Below are 17,517 nucleotides of genomic sequence, written 5' to 3'. Positions count from 1 at the left end.
CCTCTTGCCTTGAAACCTAAAACAGATGTTGGCCCTCTCAAGGAGCAAACTGGAGAAGAATTACCACCCATGAAGAACCTCTCTGGTAAATATGAAGGTGCATTCAAAGATCCATTCCCCCATGGAAATATAACACCACCTGAAATTCCAAAATTTAATGCAGCGCGATAGAACCCCAAGGGAATAGCAAAACGAAGATCAAGCTCCTGTTCAGAAAACAGGAAATGTCATATACAAATAAAAGACATTATTTAACAACTTGCTCATTATCATGTAAGTTGTTACAGAAAGGTATTAAAAGTTATCAGTCTAGTTCAGCAATTTAACAACACAAGCTTGCCTAGTAAACATTGATTAACTCCTCACAGTTGAGAACATATTATGGGGCCAGAAAGACATCTAGCTGGCATAAGAAGAAGCACATATTACATATGTTTCAGTAAAACACGAAATAAGTAACATATGTTTTCTGAAAGCTGGATGATAAAAAGATAGCATAAGAATATGAATTACAATAACAGGACTTGATAACCAGAAGTAAAAGATAACATGTCAGAAAAAAAAGAGATAACTCCTCAAAAGATTAAAGGATGACACTACTATGGCTCAAAGGATATATATCTTTGCAGGCTTAATTGCTAAATATAAAATGAAATGAAAGAAACAGAAAAGCAAAGGAGGAGCGTGAAACCTGACGAATAAAGCGTAAGCTACGAAGATCGGGAAAAAGACCACCAATTTGTGTAGTGGAAACAAAAGCATATCCTCTAGTTGGCCTCATTGATGAATCTCTATTGTCAATTTTAAACCCATACTTCAAAGCTGACAACAAACTATGCCCAAGCTGCCTCCTCACTGTATGGGAAGACATTTGAGATGGATCTGTTAAAGTACGCCAAGATAAATTGTAAGATAAATCGTGGTTCCCAGTTGATAATAGGCCAAGTGAGAGGCCAAGAGCCTGCTCTTTGTATGAGGAAAACTTCAACCAATCTTGAGAAAGCAGAGATATTCTTGCAGACAAAGGAGTAGAAATCCCTTTAAATCTGGGTATTGAGACTCCTGTACTAACTTCTGAGGTTTGACCCCAGCCATAAGCCACTGAACCATCCCATAGATCTCCGTAACCAAACAAATTTTTCAGTTTTAGAGACCCTTCTAGAGACCAGGATCTAGCCTACAAAATCACTTTAGAATATCAAAAAATCAAGATAGGAAAATGATCAACTTATCCATACAAAAAGGAGATAAACTTGCAATTATTTGCAGGGACAACAAATTGACTCATCCAGATAACAGAAGACTTGCAAATCAAAGGGAGATTGAATAAGCATTCTTGAGCAATTGTTTTCTTTTTCAACCCTAATCTGTGCTGTGATGCCAACCGTAGACATCTTTGCCAGCCAAACTCCCAAGAAATTACCTTTCCAATAAGTAATTAAACAAAATGCTCCATACTAATAGTAATGAATTAGATTAGAAAATTTTGTTGGACCTAATATCATATTGATTATCAACATAAACCTATAACTAGACTCATTTCTTTCTTCCCCGTAGCCCCTGCAACCCAATTCAAAGCTTGTTTATTTTTATCCAATTTTATGTCAACTTCATGTTAAACCCCTTAATAAGTGAAGCTACAGAAAAATCCTATTAGTTAGACCCATCAACTCCCAATCCAAACGAGTCAGTTTCTCAATGGCATCTCCTAATTCCAAGTAGCAATCAACCCACGGAAATCAAACAGAAGCACTGATATCCATTTCCCAAACTTGGAAAAAAGAAATAATCAATAAGTTCAAAACAAACACCAGCCCAAAAATGATACCTCAGGCTTGGAGTAAACCCCCAAATCTCCTGTCAGCGGGTTCTTCGCCTCAGTAACCTCAATGACGACGTTCGCAGTTCCAGGCAGCTCCGGTGGGCCTGCGTCGAGGGTAATATTAACCGAATCAAAAATATCGAGGTCCTGCAGCCGCGCGTTGGCAACACTGGCGGCACGCAGTAATTGCTGGAAACTAGTAGCATCCCTGAACACCGCCTCCACCTCGGACTCAATCAAAGAATCCTTGGTCTTCGTGTTGCCCTTGATGATGACGTCATGGACCCGAACCGGAACCCGCTCTGTGGAGAGGCGCCTGAAGAGGGCCTCCATATTGGCCCGGTCCTTTCGTATTCGGGCCTCAGGAGTCATGGTTTTGGGTTCTTCTCCTTCTTCGTGCTCCAAGTCTTCGTCTTTCTCGGGTTCTTCATCTTCTTCGATTTCTTCGTAGGGTTCTGGGTCAGGGTTTGGGCTCTCCGGCTCTTTGGATTGCGGGCCGGACTCCGGCTGGGCGTCCATGAATGCAATACTTGTTCTCAAGCGAGTGTAATGTGGATTGTGGAGTGAAGTGACGGCGATCGGCGGTGGTAGGGCGGCACTGGGAGTAAGATTCTAGGGAAATTAAAGCATTGACACGACACCGGCTCAGCAGCCTAGTTGTTTCTCAACTTCAAAATTCTTAATAATTCTTATTCATAATTATAATTGTGGGATGCTTTTATTAATTCTTTAAATACATAATTAATTTTATTTACTAGCATAAAATGTATAGCACATAAAAAAAAATTTATAAATTTGTCTTGAGCAGATAATACGAAATATTGAATATTCACTTAAAAAATTAAAAAATTCAAACTTAAATCGAGATGATTAAAAATAAAATATATTATAAGAGCATTTAACTTCCATCATTTCATCACGAATTAAGATGCACAGTAAATCAAACTGAGCTAATTCAATTCAAAATTGGATTAAACTAATAAAAAAATTGATTGATTCGATCGAATGAATCAATACCTGAGACCAACTCAACCCAGCCTAGTGGCTCAAGACCAACTGGTCCTGGACCGAGCCTGGTCTAGGCATATTAGGCCTTTTTTTTCTAATAATTCATTGCAAACATTTTTTATTGTATTCTTTTAATTGACTATTTTAATAGTTTTTTTTTTATACTTTTAAAACTCTAAAACTTTTATACTTATTGTTCTACTTCTAAATTTTTAATACTTTTCGTTTTTTAAAAAGATTTATTTTGAATTCTTTTCGAATTTATTATGATTTAATTTTATTATTGCAAGCTTGTGTCAAATTATTATTTAAGATCATTATATATGCTTAACTACTATTTTTCTATATATAATTTTCTGTATGATTTAATTCATCATTTATTTATTTTATAAGACAATTATAAATTTAAGTAATTATTTATAAAAAGATCTTAATGTCATAAAAATAAATAAAACAAATACATTCGAGCCTGATTTGGGCCTGATTCTGGCCTCAATCAGGTCGATTCATGAGTTGGTTCTAAGTTTAAAAATAAACTCAATTGAGGTCTACCTGAAGGCCTAAGACCGACCATCAACAGTAGTGGACCGGTCTAAACTAGGATTTTTTGAGGTTGTACATATCAATCTTGGGCCAACCCAACCCACGAGGCACCTTAAGCCATAACTTTTAGAGCTCGTATATTTATTGGATGGAATAAATATGTGATAGGATGAATTATGAATAAATGAAAAAGTGGGATTAAATAAAGGTAAAATTTTAAAACTAATCTTACTTTAGTTTTTATTTATTTATTTTGAAAACCAATACTTTCTTAGGGATAATTATATTTTCCTCCTCATGAAGTTTAATGTAATTACAAATAAGTGCCTATGTTAGTCAAAATTCACCGAATTTGCTGATATTATAAAAAAAAAAAGAAATTTGATAAAAATACTTTTTTACCCCCAATTGACTAATTATTGATTTATTATAGGCCAAATAAGTCTTTTTATGATCAAATTATCCTCATACATCTTTATACGTTAATGCATGTAAGAAAATATATCTTCACGTTATAAGAATAGTTTAGTCAGATTAAATCTGTGTGATTTGCAATAAGTCAGTAATAAGTCAGTTGATTATAGATATTAATTTCCATTCATATTTTTTATTAATATCAATAAATTCAATTTAATTTTGACTAACGAATGGACCAATTAATTAGATGGATACAAACCTCATAGTACTAAATATAATTTTTCAAACTATAGAAAATATACATGTATTTACATTAAACCTCAGCGAAGAACACATGTAATTACTAACGAAGGGACCTTTTAATTAGATGGATACAAACCTCGAAGTACTAAATATAATTTTTCAAACTATAAAAAATTTACATATACTTACATTAAACCTCGGTAAAGAAAAAAAGTAACTATCCCTTAAATTTATATGGCATGAACCAACACTTGTTCAACAATACAATTTGGGAGCAGTCCTTCAGAATCAAACTCAGCATTCCTAGTTAGAGTATGAGCAACTCGTGTTTATAGTTAGAACAACATTCTCTCACTTCTCTTTTCCTGTCAGTTGAACAAAATGAATGGTTAATATTGGTACCCTCGACCCTAATAGCCATTTCAACAGCTATTCATGCAGCAATAGCTTCCGCCTCATTAGCCATCTCATATGATAAAGACCACTTCCCATTTTTCCAAGTTAATCGTCTGCACCAATGCTCTTTCATACCTCTCCAACATCTCCTTTAAGCTTCTTTTGTTGCTTCACAATGGATCAATGAGCATAAAAAATGAGTCATTAAAATACCCCTCCGCAACGCCTCAATTATCACCCAATATCCATACACGTATTTCACCTTTATTATGAGCACAATTAAGTAATTGGATAGAAAATTATAGGGACAAAATTTATACGGTGATGCCTCTTTCTCTTTTGGGTGACCGTCGCTGCTGCTCAGATGTTGGTGGGCGACGGTCATTGTCGCCTATTGGGGCGATTGTTGGCCATCGTCGCCGTCATATATTTATAATATTTTTTAAATTACATACAGTCAAAATAATTTATTTTTATCTATTGAAAATGAATAATTATTAAATTAAGGGACTAATAGGTAGATAGCTAAAACAAATGTTGGGGATGATTTTGAAAAACATAGGATACTTTTGTATATTTTATTAATATAGGGGAATTTTGAGCTAATTTTGTATAATATAGGGGATTTTATGTAATTTATACGAAATTAAATAATAAAATTATCCGAAGCCCCCAACACCGCCTAAACAAATTCAAATCCAGTGGCCCACGCACAAACCCTTCCCCCCTCTCAAGTACTGCCAAACCATTCAAATTTAGGAAGCACAGTCTTCAATCAATGTCGAACAATGGCAACACTCTGTACAACAATCTCTTCTCTTCGCTGATTTCCGACATCAAATCCTATAATGGGATTGATCCTCTCCTCCCTTGGCTCCGGTAATCATTTCTCTCCTCCACACTCAATGACCATTGTTGCAGTAGCATATGTGGATTAATTTCTCTTTTTTTGGCTGAGCAGTGGGATAAGAAAGATGAAGGAGACGCTGCCGCCTCAGCTTCTGAAGGAGAAGCTGCCTCGATTTCTCCAGAAATGCTCCGAGACTTTCCTGACTGACCGCCGTTACTCCAATGATTTGCGATACCTTCGCGTTTGGTTGCAGTTGGTATTTCTTGTCTCCCGGTTGCTGACTAATTAGCTTGATTTTGTTTCAGTTTTGCCTTTCATATTGGTTCTGGTCTTGTTTGGTTTTACCTGCTTTTATTTGGTTTCCGAGGACTGATTTTGTGGACCATGTTAAGAAAGATGACGTGTTTGGTTTTATTTGTGTGCGTCCGGGAACTGGAATTAGGAAGGGTTTGCTCAGATTGAAGAAAACTTGGTGTTTGTTATGAACTTATGAGTGCCTATTAGTAAAGCATTCAATACAATTCTTTTTCTTGTGTCTTTGGGTCAGTGAAATTGAGCTAATGAAGTATTGTTGAAGATTCTAGTCAAATCTTATGGGAGCATTTCTATTTCCAATTTTAGGATTCCAATTCCTTGAAACCGAGCACTGTAGTATGACCATTGATCCAGTGAAATTCAGAGTAGCTTAAACAAGGAATTCTCATAGATTTTCTCCATTGCCTGAATGTAGATGGATTTTGTGGATGATCCAAAAGCAATTCTGAAAACAATGGAGATGAATCAGATTGGGATGAAGAAGTCTTTGTTTTACCAGGCATACGCTCTCTATTATGAGAAATTGAAGAAGTTTGATGCAGCTGAGAAGATTTATCATTTGGGAGTGCAAAAGTAAGAAGTTTTAGTTCATTGTGCCTTTTTTAGATGTAGCAATTTTTCAGGAGACAGGAATGCGATTATGTGCCTCTCAGGCTACGACATGATCTGATAGACTTTTCTACTCTGGGCTTCATCTGTATTGGTTTCCTGTTTTGCACAAGGATTATGATGTCAATGCTACTGAAACGATATGTAACAATGTCTATCGTTTTGAATGTTATATATTCTGTGTGCTCTGCGGTGAGCTCCCAAAGAAACTCAATTGTTTTTCTTGACTCTTGGTTGCTTCAAATTTGTGATGGATAAAATTCTTCATTAGTCTAAATATGATCCTTCTCACTCACTTATCTGGGAAAGTTTTAGAATGATAGGCTTACAATTGCTATGGGTATGACCTTAAATTAATCTAGAGTGACTTGCACTCGAGCCTGACTTGCTTATTATGTATTCTTTAGTAACACCTTGGTTTAGTAAGTTCCTATTTCTATAGTATTTGTTTGTTGTAACTCATCAATAGTACATATCCTTGTCACATTTAACTATTGTTTGGTTAATTTAATCTGTTTTCGCTTATACAGCCTTGCAGAGCCTGCTGATGAGTTGCAAAAGTCATTTGAGCAGTTTCTAAGTCGTATGGAGCGACATAAAAATAAGAGAGTTCAGGTGTTTTATTGATCACATTCTGCATGATACTTCTACCATTGTTGGTAAGATGCCCTCATTATCTAACCATCGCTGCGCATACTGCACTACAGGGAGGGAAAACAAACAGCGAAGTACTGAATCATGAGGTTAGAGGTTGTAAAGAGGACTCACACAGAGTTCATGGTCAGACTGCACATATTTGGAATGAACGGAATTTTCCCGAGACACAAGCTAAATTTGTAAATATTCGTAACAAGATAGCTCCATCACAAAGTTGTCAAACTGAAATGCCAATGAGAGAAGCAAATCATAACCACATGGCAGCAAAATCCTGTAATGTTGGACAACTTGGTGATCAACCTCCTCTAAAGTTGGTAATGAGTGATTCTGGAGTCAATGTAAAACTAGAGGAAGACAAAAGCCGAAGGTTTTGTAGTGATGATACAGTTGTAGTGAAGTTTGTAGATACTGCCATTGTTGGGAAATCTTATGCAGAAGATGCACGACATCATGGTCTTGTGGAACCTACTATTAACACTAAAGAGGCCATGAATGCCATCAACAGCATGTTCCGAGAGCCATTAGAGCCATCAGTTGCTGGGAGGACAAGGAGAAACCAGTCCACTACTAGTAACAATGTGAAAAATGGATTTAATGTTTTCACTGATGAAAGTTTAGAGACTGACTTCCGATCAGCACAGCAGAGAGAAGATCCATCAAGGACCCAACTTAAGGGAGTTGATGTGGATCAGCCTCTGGAGACATCATTTGAAATATATGTTGACAGTGAGGAAACCAATGATGTTAAAGAGAAAGTCAATGAGAAAGGTATACAAGCTCACAATGCAAGCAGTTTCAGTAGGAATGTGTTTGGTAAATCAGATGATCATCCTTCAGACTGTTTTAAAGATCCGAAACCTAGGAGTGTGCACCAAGCTGGACCCCGGGAGGATACAGTTGTTTATAGGTTTGTGGGATCAACCATCTCAGATGAACCTGAAGTGGAAAATGTTTGGCACCATGGCCTTGTAGATCCCACCATTAATTTTAAGGAGGCTATGAAAGATATTAATAGCATGTTTGGAAAGCCAATAGAATTTGTGAGGAAAAGCAGGCCCAAGAAACACGATAGAGCACCTGATGTGAAGAATAATTGTGAAGAGTTTCTGATTCTTCCTGATGATGATGAACCAGAAAACAAAAAGGTTGAAGATGATATTGGTTGCATGTTCCAGAAACCATTAGGGTTTGAAATGAGATGCAACCGCAGGAATTTAGACAAAGAGCCGGATGTGATGAACAACCAGGGTGGGTTTTTGATACTTCCTGATGATGAATTAGATAATCAACAAGATAGCTCCTTGCCGAGCTCATCTACCAGAAATGGTAATGATTTGTTTGAACAAACTCTCTGCACAAAAGAGGCAATGGATGAAATCAACAAACTGTTTGCAATGCCAATGGATTTCTAAAATCCTGTAAGTGAGACATATGTAGTTTCCTGTTGGATTTTCTTCACTTCTTTTAGTTATTTAGTCTTATGCTTTTGATCATATGTTGTTTATTTGACTTAGTTATGATTTATTTTGTTTCTTACTTTCTGTTTGATTTATACCTTTAGTTACATTTTGATTGTGAGATTTTAATACTCGTCTATAGCTTCAAAGCATTATGCAGGTGTACCTAACTGATGAAAAAATTGAGTAGCATTGTACGGAACTTGAAAGTATATTGCAGCTTACAGACTGAAGCTCAGCTTTGGAAAAGTGAATAGGCTCAACAATAAAAAATTGAAATAGAGCATAATCAGTTCTCAAGGTTAAGGGAGCTCATCATCGACTTCTGCCTTAGGAGCACAATGACCTGGCCGAAAAGCCAATGGACCTGCAGCATATATCACAGCCTCATAGTTATTTCCAAAAATTCTCTTGTCTTCATAATGAAGTGGAGCCCCATAGAGTCCATAGTTCACATTTGTGAGGTGGTTACACGTTTGGAGAGGTGAAGACACCAATTTTACTTTGCATGAATGTAGAGGATGGTCCAAGAAAGAATGGCCCATCTTGAAGCCTTTAAGCTCTGCATAGAAGTAACCATTTTTGTCTGTTTCACATGCCTTGTAGTAGCTGACTCGATTTCTGTGATCTTTGCAGATAACACTAATGGTGGCAGCTTGAATAGGCTTGGATCCCTCCACAGTCCATGTTCCATAGTGCTTGCAGCTTTGGCAGTAGACGGTTCCTTCCACCACCACATCAACAGCCTTCTCCGCCACTTTTGGTGGCTGTGGAACTGGTTCATGGGCGGTTGTTGGGTGGATGGCCAGCAAGAGGGATAGGAAAGAAATGACAGCAATGAGTTGGCCGCTTGCCATCTTCTTCAGAAGCTGTGAGGGAGAAGCACTTAGAAGATTGTCTTGTGAAATGCTGAAGTGTGTAATCATACTTGATACTATATATAATTGGTGTCTGGCGTTTGAATCTGAATACATGAGACTCGACGTGGGGACGACTAAAATTGTATTCTGATAACTTGGTTTCCTAATTATTGCCAACGTGACAACCACCTTCATAGCTAATTCAATATTCTGCCTTCATTTTTGATCATGCAGTCCTCCAATTGAACTATCTGAGATCACTATCTATCTATACTTTTATAACACAGCAGCACCATGTTTCTTTGGATCTTCTGACTCTTATTCCAGTCAGTTACGTCACCATATGATTTCATAACTCTCACTTACAGACTATAGTGATTATGACTTGTGAAATGTTTCATCTTTATTGAATTTACTTCAATTCTATTTTATCTTTCATTCTTTATTATACTCATCATTACCCCGGTTTTACGATTTCCAAGGTAGGTTTACAGGGTGCTTGTCTTTTCTTTCTTTTTTTTCTTGTTCATTTATTCAATTAGAATTATTGAATTAGTTCGTTTACATTTGTTTGCTATGCAAGACTAACACACTGATGTTACACAAATCAAATATTCCAAGTCCAAATCTTGAAAAATATCCCCCCAACTAAAATAAAAAGTTAATTTGGAATATTTTTAACTTCAATTTCGTTAAATTGGCCAACAAGATCCAACATTTGTATTCCCAGTCCTATGGAAGAACCCCTTTTTAGGATCTCCAAACACTGAGCCTCAATCAGCCTTTTCCTCTTTGGAAAATTTTCGAGAACATCTGGCTCCCCATTTTAATTTACATATTATACCAAAAATAAGGCAACATCAGAATATATTCACCACATTTATCCCCAGCCCTCTGTATATACACCTCCCATGCCTTCACACACACTAACAAGCACCCACAAATTTCCTCCAAATACATGAAATACAAGTCAGAAACAAAGCTCTCATAATTACATTTTCAACTTCATTCATTTAGCTAGCCTCAGTTGAAAGAATCTCAAGTTCTGCCCACCAAAGTGGTGACAATTTCGGGATGGCTCCGTCAGGTCCGATCCCTGTTATCTCTCTCAAGTGCGCACAAACTTCTCGCATTGTCGGTCTTTGTCTGGGGTTGGGGTTGACACACGTCTTGATCACAGCACCAATCTGTTGAAGTTGATCTTCTTGGTACGTTCTTAGAGTCGGGTCGACCATTTCCCTAAGAGGTTGTCCTCCTCTAAGATAATCCGAGGCCCAGTCTTCAGACGAGTCACTGCCTGCTGAGTATGGGAGCTTACCGGTTATCATCTCGAACATCATGACACCAAAGCTATAGATATTACTTTGGGGACTAGGTTGTCTCTCAGCTGCAGCGCCTTCGTCCCAGAAGACAAAGTCAGAAATTTTGGCAGCGTAATCTTCAGTCAGATAAACGGTCGAGGAAGTCAAGTTTCTGTGGGCTAATGTTGGTGTCAGCTGGTGCATGTGTTCGAGACAGTATGCAATTCCCATTGCTACTCTCAGCCGCATTGCCCAGTCCAAGTGCTCAGCTTCTCTTACTGCAAAGTTCATGAGATATTTAGAGAGATCGAGACCATAATAACTCAACAACTAGAAACGAAGTCATTTTGTGATTGGGGAAAGGGCAGACAACTTTTCAGTTGTATCCGAAGCCAATCAACTCAATGAAAATTTTAAATCTTCTTGTGAGGTAAAATGGAAGTACGATAGCCAATTCAAGTTACTGAAATATGCTCAACAAAAATGTGGCTGTAAGTTATTGTACAAAGAACACCGTATAAATAGAAGCATCTATAACCACCCGAAGAGTTTTACCAACTGGCGAAAAGGACAAGTTGAACAGATAAAAAAATCAAGAGAATTAAAACACTTACTGTGTAGATGCTCAAAGAGAGTTCCGTTGGGAGCATACTCAAAAACCATCATCCTGGTGAAAGGTTCTTCTTCCTCACAATAACCAAGGAGGCTGACGAAATTCTTGTGATTCACTTTGGATAACGTGTCAATCTGAAATGATTCAGATAACACCAAATTAACCCAAAATAAATAAATGAATAAATAAAACCTGCATCATTGCATGAAATCAGCCCAAACAAGACTTATCCTTATATATATGATTTTATGTTTCCAAGCACGCAATTTGATTCATTAAGTTTGAGCTCACTCTAAGTTCCCGATTATTAGAACTTCAATATTTACGAAAACTATCCATAATATAATCACATAAAAGGTACCTTCTTCCTGAACTGGGCTTCCAGATTACTTGACCAGTCCTTTGAAGATGCCACTGCAATAGATGCAACTGCTATCTCAACTCCGCTGGACAATGTACCCTTATATAAAGTACAAAACGATGGAGAACCAATCACATTACTAAAATCTTCACAAGCAGCCTCAAGTTCGGATCTCTTGAGCTTTGGGACACCTGAAACAACAAAGACAGAGCTTAATAACTGAGGATCATTGTTCACTAGGGTTGATCAGAACCAGGAAATTTCGCCTTGTATTTAAAGTTATCGCATTGCTGAACTCTTTCATCGCCTAGTTGCTAATTAATCATGGGTGCCCCATATCAAAATTTCAAATGAAAACTGACCGGCTAACCTCTAGTACCTTCTACTTTCAAGCCACTTGTTTAATCCTAACTACTCTAGTATACATTCGAAAAAGCTATTTATTGCAGACAAACAAAATTCATAATTTCCGTGTAGAATTAAGAGGAAGAAGTACCAGTTACAAATGCTCTCTGCAGCTGTCCACTTAATCCAGTAGCCCAGGGTTTGACAGTAGCAACCTTACCGCTTCGATAAAAGAAAATTCCAATGATCAAAAGTAGAAGCAGTATAGGACCACCTATGGCTGCAGATAGTATGATTTTGTGAGTCCTCCGGGAACTATTTGTTGGTGCATTAGGCCTTTCTGCTGGAGTAAGAAGTGGACGTGGAGAAGTACGGTTAATGGGAGAAGGAGAAGAGGGTGGTGCTGATGGCCCAGGAGATGGAGATGGAGATGGAGATGGAAGCGGAGCTGGAGAGGGAAGTGGCACTGGAGTTGGAGTAGACGGTGATGGGAATAATGGAGCTGGAGATGGAATTCTTCTTCGTGAGGGTTGTGGTGGAGGAAGAAACGGGAAGGCTGGTATTCTCTTAACTGGGGCTTCTTGTAACATCTTTCTTCCTGCTAAGGTTCTTGTTTCCCTTGAATTGCTGTAAAGGAAAAGGATATCATGAATTGAAAAGAAAACAAGATTTTGCATGCCAATGAGGAGGAACATCCAGATACAATAAAAGGAGGAGGAGAAGTGTTTGCTTGTTAGCAATTTACTCTCAGCTTTCTGCTTTGCAAATGTGGCAGTTTCCAAAGCAATAGGCGAACATGCTGGGTAGAAATGCCTTGCTTGCCTTAGTTAAAAGAAAAGGCAAGCATTTCTGATAGCATTGATCATACATATCATTTTTCCACACTGACGAAAAGGACCACAAACATATCAACAAATGGGGAGAAATGCACATTCATGTTTGTTAAGCAGAAGGGACTCACATATTACACAAGGACCATGTAAAGTTTCTGAAGATCACCTAACGGAGCATGATTTGAGTTATCTAAGATGACGTACGATACCAAATTTGGGAAGAACTTCCTGGTAATTAGAACATCAGATGATCAACTAAAAAGACGCTACAGAAGCAAGAAAGTTCTCACAACAACCAGTTTAAGATATTGGGTTAGAATTCATCACACAAGTATATATGGGATTTAATAATAGATCTACTTGGAATTTCATATATCTATCTCAATGATTTATCAGAAACTTGAATGAACATGAAAATTTCCATTTAGAATTATGCCTATGAAAATCAATTAGGAAGGAAGTTGATGTGTGCCGAATATTTTTACCATGAGATTACTAGGCGATTACAAGATGATGCCAGTCGGTGTCTGGATAATAGGTCCTCCTTCACTTGAACTTCAGATAGCTTTTCAAGTTCATAAATTTCAGGATGCATGCTAAGAAGCTCATTGTTGTCCAGCAGACTGGATTAGCAACAAAACACATTGATCAACACCATGAGAAGACATTTTCTCTGAATATCAAGCAAGTTTTATTTCAAGCTTACAGGATCATTGTTGAGAAATTTTTGTCCAGATGGCATGGAAGAGGCCCACTAAAGTTATTATATCCAACATCTAACAGCTCCAAGTCTTTTAAACTTGCAATCTCTTCAGGGATGACACCGGAAAAAGAATTGTTGCGCAAAATTCTGCCAACAATGTCAGGTTAACAAAATTGCCAGAATAAAGAAATAGAAATCAACACAGTTAATCATGGAAACAGGATCGAATTTAATAGTTTCAATAGAAATCAATTTAGTGAATCTTACATAGATTTCATGTGATTTAAGTTCCCAATATCAGGAGCCAGAGTACCCCTCAAGCAGAGATCTTTGAGGTTCCTGCAGATAGTGGTCAAGTAACTATAAATACACAGTTTCCACAACTAAGCTTCCAAATATAAAGAGAATTCTAAATCTCATAGTAGAAAACAAAAATTCACAAAAATTCTTTTAAGGCATCATATCATTTGATAACAAATCCCATCAATTGGATAACTTTTACAAAAATTATGCGACATCCCAGACTCTCCTAGTCGTACAAGGACAAAGATCAACTGGTTGATAACGTGTTAATACAAATCCTGAAGTGAAAACAATGTTTTATAAACCCAGATTGATTCTACAAGAAGCACGTGTTGAAGCACATATGCATGTAAAGTCGAACCTATATTGCCACTTTTGCATATAAATGTACCAGATGCTTCCCCTGGATTAAAAGAGGAACCTTGCAGTTGATCACTAGAGAGACCTAGATCAACAATTGGATCTTTCAACAAATGGTGGTAGGTGTAGAAGAATTGGCATGACTTCCGTTGCTCTTATTCTAGACTGTGCAGCTGTCAAATCAGGATAGGTTGTTACGTCGTTGCCACAGTAGCTGTTGGAGAAATGTGTTGCGACGAATAGGTTCTTTGGCAGTGAACCATAAAAGGGGTTGACTACCCCCGAACCAATTCTTGTGTTAGAATTTGCAGCTATTGCTATTGAATTCCCTGCTAGTCTCAGTGCTAAAGAACCATTAGCAGTAGCAAGAGCAAGATTTAGAATCCACTCAGGGTTTTACATTTAGTGAATGGCGATCTCTCCCATCGAACATAAAAGGAAACAACACCCCCCTTCCTCTCATGTACATTCCTCCGGTCACATGTATAGATCACAACTATACATCAATTGAGATGACAAAGCAAATCCAGGAAGTCCAACCTAATATCTATTCACGGCCCTCCAGGCACTAAGTTCATCTTTGAGTCACTATTGGGCAGAATGCACATTGCAGAAGATATCCACAACAACCATTTACAACAAGCCAACATTTTCTGAATTTTACTTATCCAATATCTACCATAAAAATTATAATGCAACACCTCCAGAGAAATTCTAAATTTTGCTGATTCAAACGATGCCGTTTGCTTACTTATATCTCTACCCCCAGACGATACTCGCCACCCAAACTCCCAAATTAGTAAGTACTTAGCCCTACTAATAAGAGCTTCAGAAACATATATGTATCTATCTATAGGAAATTCATCAATGCAAACACACAAGTATAAAAAAAAAAAAATCCCATGGAGTACAGGTAAAGAAAAAACATCTAAAGACAACCAAAAATAGTTAGCAAACCAAAAAAAACAAAAAGAAGATTTCAGAGACCAATTCAAAATTAAAGAAAGGAGGAATTCCGGGCGACTTACAAAACAACAACATATCCTTCTGAACACTCAACTCCAAACCAAGAACAAGGACTCTCCACTCCTACTTCATCAATCCAATTCGACAGAGCTCCATGAGGATCACTCAAAATCCTTTCTTTAAACCTCAGCAACGCCGCACCTAAGTAATAAACAAAAATCACGGAAAAAAAATTCAAAATTCAAACTTAGTCCCGACATCATTTCTCCGTTTCTCCACTAACCCAAAAATCCCAAACGAGAAAAATCGATATCACAGCATAGCAAATTCAAATAAAGCTCATACCTTCATCATTGAGAGACCAACAAGAACTCAAGTTCAGCAAATAAAGGCAGAAAACAGAAAATGCCGCCGCGAGACGACTTCGAGATCTCCAAAACTCATTCATTTCAACACAAACGAGAACCAGCCCACGAATTTTTCCAACAAGAAACGTAATCAATCCAACGTAGAACAAGATTCTTGAAAAAAAATCCTGCAATCACCTACCCGAGCTGACTCAGCCGAGCCCACAAACTCAGAGAACCCCAAAAGTTGAATAGCGAAGTTGAAAATTTTTAAAATAATGAAAGAATACAGTAGCAAATTGCGCGGTGAAAGAGATAAGGGTCTGAAAAGAGTATTCCAGCCCGATTGCGTGCAAAATAAATACCAAAGACTGGGTCTTGAAAACGCGTATTAGCGTAATAATACAGAACACACCGAAACCTTAAAAGCGGCTTTTGTTTGACTTCAAAAACCAGCAAAACGATAAATAATCTCGAAAAGGGGCTGTTTATTTGGGATGATACACGGACAGATTCGCATGTATGCGCAGATTCAAATGCGGGATGCCGATCCTTGGAAGAATTTTCTCAGGTGCCGCGCCGGCGGGTGACTTTTCAATTGCAGATTCTTGGTTCTACTACAGTAGTAATAAAGCAGTAGAAATTCTCGGATAACTCACTGGCTGTGGTTGTACTGCATGTGTCAGTGTAGAGTGAGAACTGATGTTGATTGTATCAAAATAATAATGAAAATTTTGAATGGTGATGATGTTGAATGAGTAAGATACAAGCAGGTATGGACGAGTTCGTGGTGGGGACAACGTTGCATCAATCTTTCTTGGTTTTTTGTTTTTTCCAGATTTTGGATTTTCATGTTGGGGTGGCTTCCTTGCAAATTCTTTCATTACTGAGTTATCGAATTTTTAATAGTAGCTTTAATTAATTATATGAGAGAGAAAAATGTAAAGTAAATATATAAGTAATTTGATCTTTTTTAAATAATTTTTAGTAATTTTAAACATGCATGAATAAAATATCATTGATAAAATAAACAATCTGATCATCTTGTTAAAAAATAAATATGTTCAGGGATAATTACAATGTTGTCCATTGATGTTTAGTGTAATTATACGTAAATTTTTCGTGATTTAAAAAATTATATCTGGTACCCCTAATGTTTATTTCTTATAATCAATAGATTCCCTCATTAATCAAAATTTATCAAATTTACTGATATTAGCAAAAAGTTAAATTAAAATCTATATTTGTCCCTAATTGACGTATAAACTGACATATACTACCAATTAACGAAAGTTTTTTTTTACTAAACTACCCTTATATATTTTGACACGATAATTCATGTGATGAGGTATATCTACATTCTTATAAGGATATTTTGGTCAAAAAATATATGTTTGATAGAATTAAGTCAATTTGAGAAATATGAATTTTCATTCAATTTTTTTTTCCCTAATATCAACAAATTTAGTAAATTTTTGACTAATTAATGAATCTATTTGTTAAATAAAAACAAATATAGAGTACTAGATTTAATTTTTAAATCACATAAGATTTATAAGTAATTACACCAAACCTCATGATACGATAGTATAATTATATCATATGTTTAAGTATATGTTCAAAATCAATTATTATAAGCATCTCTCTCTTAATTATAGTACAGATAATTTTATGTTTTATATATACTTTGATTTGCTTATGAAGTGGAATAAATAAAATGTTGTTTGAAATAAATGCTGTAAAAACTCTTTTTATACAACTCAAAATTTTTAAAAAATACAAAAAAAAAAAAAAATTAAATGTCCGACACCGTGTCCTTTTTTCTTTTTATATGTTTGGACCAACAGATGCCATGTTCAAAGTGCATCCATATCCAACACATGTCCGCCACACGTTAAATAAATTTTTAAAATTTTCATGCATTATACATTATATTTAATACTTTTCACAAATATATATGTACTAGTTTTTTTCAATTTTGCACACGTATCGAGTGTGTCGACTACTAATATGATATAATTACTTTTCATACATGAAATAAAATGCATGATCAAGCTAACCTTAACCAATTTTTTCTTCTTTTGGAGTGAAATTGGGTTTAACTTCTTGATTCATTTATATATATTATTTTTTAATAAAAACAGAAAAAAATATGTTTATTTATATCATTGAATATTATTATTATTTTTAAAAAAAATAATGTTACTG

The 17,517-nt window shown here is 36.4% G+C and overlaps 4 protein-coding genes across 4 annotated transcripts in view; 1 reads left to right on the top strand and 3 right to left on the bottom strand.

Moving 5' to 3' along the window:
• The window catches only part of LOC105160866 (SAM50-like protein SPAC17C9.06), a 3,902-nt gene extending 1,403 nt beyond the window's left edge, over nucleotides 1-2,499 (bottom strand). Inside the window, 3 exon segments of the mRNA XM_011078364.2 lie at nucleotides 2-206; nucleotides 692-1,177; nucleotides 1,829-2,499. Coding sequence (XP_011076666.1) covers nucleotides 2-206; nucleotides 692-1,177; nucleotides 1,829-2,341 — 1,204 coding nt within the window. The 5' untranslated portion in view covers nucleotides 2,342-2,499.
• LOC105160865 lies at nucleotides 5,129-9,090 on the top strand. The gene is made up of 6 exons (XM_011078363.2): nucleotides 5,129-5,308; nucleotides 5,391-5,535; nucleotides 6,010-6,167; nucleotides 6,734-6,818; nucleotides 6,911-8,278; nucleotides 8,954-9,090. The coding sequence occupies exons 1-5, from the start codon at nucleotides 5,208-5,210 to the stop codon at nucleotides 8,270-8,272; spliced, it is 1,851 nt and encodes a 616-aa protein (XP_011076665.1). The 5' UTR covers nucleotides 5,129-5,207; the 3' UTR covers nucleotides 8,273-8,278; nucleotides 8,954-9,090.
• Nucleotides 8,396-9,390, bottom strand: LOC105160974 (non-classical arabinogalactan protein 30). The gene has a single exon (XM_011078521.2). The coding sequence runs from the start codon at nucleotides 9,370-9,372 to the stop codon at nucleotides 8,620-8,622; it is 753 nt and encodes a 250-aa protein (XP_011076823.2). The 5' UTR covers nucleotides 9,373-9,390; the 3' UTR covers nucleotides 8,396-8,619.
• On the bottom strand, nucleotides 9,945-16,147 carry LOC105160864 (probable inactive receptor-like protein kinase At3g56050). The gene is made up of 9 exons (XM_011078362.2): nucleotides 15,308-16,147; nucleotides 15,025-15,163; nucleotides 13,601-13,672; nucleotides 13,337-13,480; nucleotides 13,116-13,253; nucleotides 11,949-12,424; nucleotides 11,453-11,643; nucleotides 11,093-11,225; nucleotides 9,945-10,756 (listed from the first exon to the last, which is right to left on the bottom strand). The coding sequence occupies exons 1-9, from the start codon at nucleotides 15,408-15,410 to the stop codon at nucleotides 10,191-10,193; spliced, it is 1,962 nt and encodes a 653-aa protein (XP_011076664.1). The 5' UTR covers nucleotides 15,411-16,147; the 3' UTR covers nucleotides 9,945-10,190.

Source organism: Sesamum indicum, linkage group LG4, assembly GCF_000512975.1.
Source record: "Sesamum indicum cultivar Zhongzhi No. 13 linkage group LG4, S_indicum_v1.0, whole genome shotgun sequence".
NCBI lineage: Eukaryota > Viridiplantae > Streptophyta > Magnoliopsida > Lamiales > Pedaliaceae > Sesamum > Sesamum indicum.
Note: the sequence above shows the minus strand (reverse complement) of the source record. Positions and strands in the feature narration are given on the sequence as shown.

What these genes read in the sequence shown, in the direction of transcription:
- LOC105160974 (XM_011078521.2), bottom strand. Translation starts at nt 9,372, where the DNA reads ATGAAGGTGGTTGTCACGTTGGCAATAATTAGGAAACCAAGTTATCAG.
- LOC105160865 (XM_011078363.2), top strand. Translation starts at nt 5,208, where the DNA reads ATGTCGAACAATGGCAACACTCTGTACAACAATCTCTTCTCTTCGCTG. An exon ending in TATCATTTGGGAGTGCAAAA is followed by an intron (nt 6,168 to 6,733) that starts GTAAGAAGTTTT and finishes TCGCTTATACAG; the next exon opens with CCTTGCAGAGCCTGCTGATG. An exon ending in ATAAAAATAAGAGAGTTCAG is followed by an intron (nt 6,819 to 6,910) that starts GTGTTTTATTGA and finishes ACTGCACTACAG; the next exon opens with GGAGGGAAAACAAACAGCGA.
- LOC105160864 (XM_011078362.2), bottom strand. Translation starts at nt 15,410, where the DNA reads ATGAATGAGTTTTGGAGATCTCGAAGTCGTCTCGCGGCGGCATTTTCT. An exon ending in TTGGTCTCTCAATGATGAAG is followed by an intron (nt 15,164 to 15,307) that starts GTATGAGCTTTA and finishes TTTATTACTTAG; the next exon opens with GTGCGGCGTTGCTGAGGTTT. An exon ending in TTAAATCACATGAAATCTAT is followed by an intron (nt 13,481 to 13,600) that starts GTAAGATTCACT and finishes CATTGTTGGCAG; the next exon opens with AATTTTGCGCAACAATTCTT.